Source organism: Tupaia chinensis, unplaced genomic scaffold, assembly GCF_000334495.1.
Source record: "Tupaia chinensis unplaced genomic scaffold, TupChi_1.0 Scaffold000231_1, whole genome shotgun sequence".
NCBI classification, from domain to species: domain Eukaryota; kingdom Metazoa; phylum Chordata; class Mammalia; order Scandentia; family Tupaiidae; genus Tupaia; species Tupaia belangeri.
In genome coordinates, this window is record NW_006159706.1 from 1,761,418 (window position 1) to 1,764,053 (window position 2,636).

General features: G+C 51.1%; 1 protein-coding gene across 1 annotated transcript in view; it reads left to right on the forward strand.

Annotated features, from left to right (window-relative positions):
* Nucleotides 1-820: 820 nt before the first annotated feature.
* The window catches only part of QPRT (quinolinate phosphoribosyltransferase), a 33,574-nt gene continuing 31,758 nt past the window's right edge, over nucleotides 821-2,636 (forward strand). Inside the window, 1 exon segment of the mRNA XM_027771726.1 lies at nucleotides 821-907. Coding sequence (XP_027627527.1) covers nucleotides 895-907 — 13 coding nt within the window. The 5' untranslated portion in view covers nucleotides 821-894.

Consider the following 2,636-nt stretch of genomic DNA (forward strand, 5'->3'; position numbering starts at 1 on the left):
AAGAAAATAATTATTTTATTTGTTACATTATTCTTATTTTAATTTAACCGGATTAAGAGAGAGAGCGAGCAAGGGAAAGTGAGAAAGCAAGCTGCCAGGTCCAGGACTACGAACCATGTTCGGCCACGTGGGAGTCCAGCACCTTAACCACTGCACCACCTTTCAGTCCCAAAATAAAGAAGTTTCTGATGAAGGAAAAACAGAGGCCCTGGCAGTTCTTGGGCTAGAACTTGCCCAAAGCCCCAGACAGGTTACTGATAGTTTTCCAGCTCAGAACTGGGGGCTCTGCTGGGCCTATGCCTCAGTGCTATTGGAAGAGGGAAGGGAGGGAAATGAATTTTGGCTGAGTTTCTAATCTGTGTCACTTGCAGTTTCCTTGCTTGATTCTCAGTTGAACTCATAGGTAGGTATTATTTTTATTTTACAGCTAAGGAAACTGAGGCATGAAAGAAGATAAAAAGTACTTGAAATCAAAAAGGATGGAATTAGGATTTGAAGCCAGATCTTGGGCCCATGATTTTCTCCGCAAACACGTCAGAAAGGCTCTTCAGTCCTCACAAGGAAGCTCATTCTTAGAGTCACAGCCTCACTACTGGGATAGGGCCCAGCTAGGCCAGGGGAGAAGGTGTCCAGGTCCCTTCGTAGCTGGTGCCAGAGAGGACAGGACTTCTGAGGTTCCCAGAAGAGGGCTCCCCACTGCGGCTGGTGAGCATGGTCGTCTGTACAGCCCCAGGGCCTGAGGGAGGGTAGGAGGAGGCCCCAGAACCTGGGAAGAGGGAGCGGCCCAGCCTCTCCTCCCCCTCCTGTAGCCCCACCCCCAGCTCCGGCCTCCTGACACACAGGGCATTCCCAGCAGTGGACACTGCCCTGGACACGCCACAGTTCCAGATCGCCATGGACACTGAAGGTAAAGGGACCTTCTCTCCCTTACACTCCTGCATCCTCTTTTCTCCACTTTCCACCCCTACTTCCCTCAGTTCCTCATCTGCAACCTCCCAAGACTTCTCTCCTCCGCTCTCTATCCACTGTCTAACCTCCTCCTCTCTCTCCACCCTCACTGAGCTCCCAAAGTTCTCATTCTTCTTTCCCCTTCAATGTTGGGTCTGCAAAGAGCTCTGGGGAAGAAAGGGGATTGAGCGCAGGAAAGGACAGGGAAAATCTGGAGGAGGTGGCCTCCTGGGGGCCTAAGGGGACACAGTGGGAGGCTGGGGAGACAGCTCTGGACTCTGCCCCTCATCAGCAGTGAGGAACAAGGCAAAGTCCTGTCCCTGTGCGGCGGTCGGAGAGGGCTGGAGGCCTGTGGTCCTTGCCCTCATAGCGTCTAGAAGCTGCCTGCAGGACATGGGGCCAGCTCTGCACCCAAAGGCTCCCATTTGCAGGGACAAGCTGTCTGACCTCCAGGAGGGTTCTAACTTCTCAGAGCCTCATTTGCTTGCTTCTGTAAGATGGCGGTAAGTTCCTGCCCACCAGGCTGTGGGGAGTACAGTGACAGGAGGCCAGTGCTTGGGGTGCAAGAAACCCCAGTGTGCCCTGAGCATGCGCCCACCTGTTTTCACTATCCCTCCTTGCGTTTCTCCCCTGCCCTGTCCAGGGCTCCTGCTGGCCCCCCACACCTGGCCCACCTGGGTTGGCTATGGAGCCAGCTCCTGAGGGGCCCCTGCAGGACGGCACACTGGATTCCTTCCAGGCTTCGCTGTGTCTTTCTCTTGAAATATCCCTGACCTGGAATTTAATGCTGGCTGCCACTGACCAGCTGTGGGACTCCTGGCTCGTTACTTAGCCTGTAGGAGCCTCAGTTTCCACTCCTGGGAAACGGAGCGATGACACCGCTCTCACAGGGTCGTGGTGAGGATTGCCAACTGTCAGTGACTCGACCTGATTCCTTTAGGGCTGTAGGGGAGTACAGGAACCCCAAAATTGTGTTTTCAAGAGAACATATTGGGTGGTTGGAAAAGTCGTGATGCTTTTTTGCATAGAAAAATACATCGTGACTTTCCCATGACTCAATAGTTAATGCATTTTTCTGGGAAGGAGGTCTATAATTTTTATCAGAACCAGATTCATAAAAGCTAAATGAAACGAAGGACCAGCAGTTAGCGTAATGGCTACATCGCTGAACTCCCATGTAGCTGACCGCAGTTGGAGTCCCGGACCCAGTGGCTTAAACTCACGCCGGACGTGTGTGCGTGTGTGCCCAAGATCCTGAGAGAAGAATGGAGGAGAAGAGATTGCGACATGGCCATCCCCCCTGGGGAGTGATTTCTCACTTTCTGTCTTTCTGTCTCTGTCTTTCTGGTGAGCGTATGTGCCCTATAGCAAAAACCTCTCCAAGAAAAAAAAAAAAGATAAATGAAATGAACACCACAAAAGTCAAGGAAGAGGTAAAGCACTGGTTTGAATCCTAGACCTAGTGGCTTGCTTTCTCACTTTCCCTCTCTTTTTCCCTGCCCTGCCCCTAGTGTTTCTCTCTCTGGTGAACACATGTGCTCTGTAGCAAATTAAAAAAAAATAATAATAATGGTAAATAAAATTAAATAAATAATTTTTGAGAGGTTTTCGCTATAGGGTGCGTACGCTCGCCAGACAGACAGAGAGAGACATAGAGGCAGAAAGTGAGAAATCACCCCCCAGGTGGG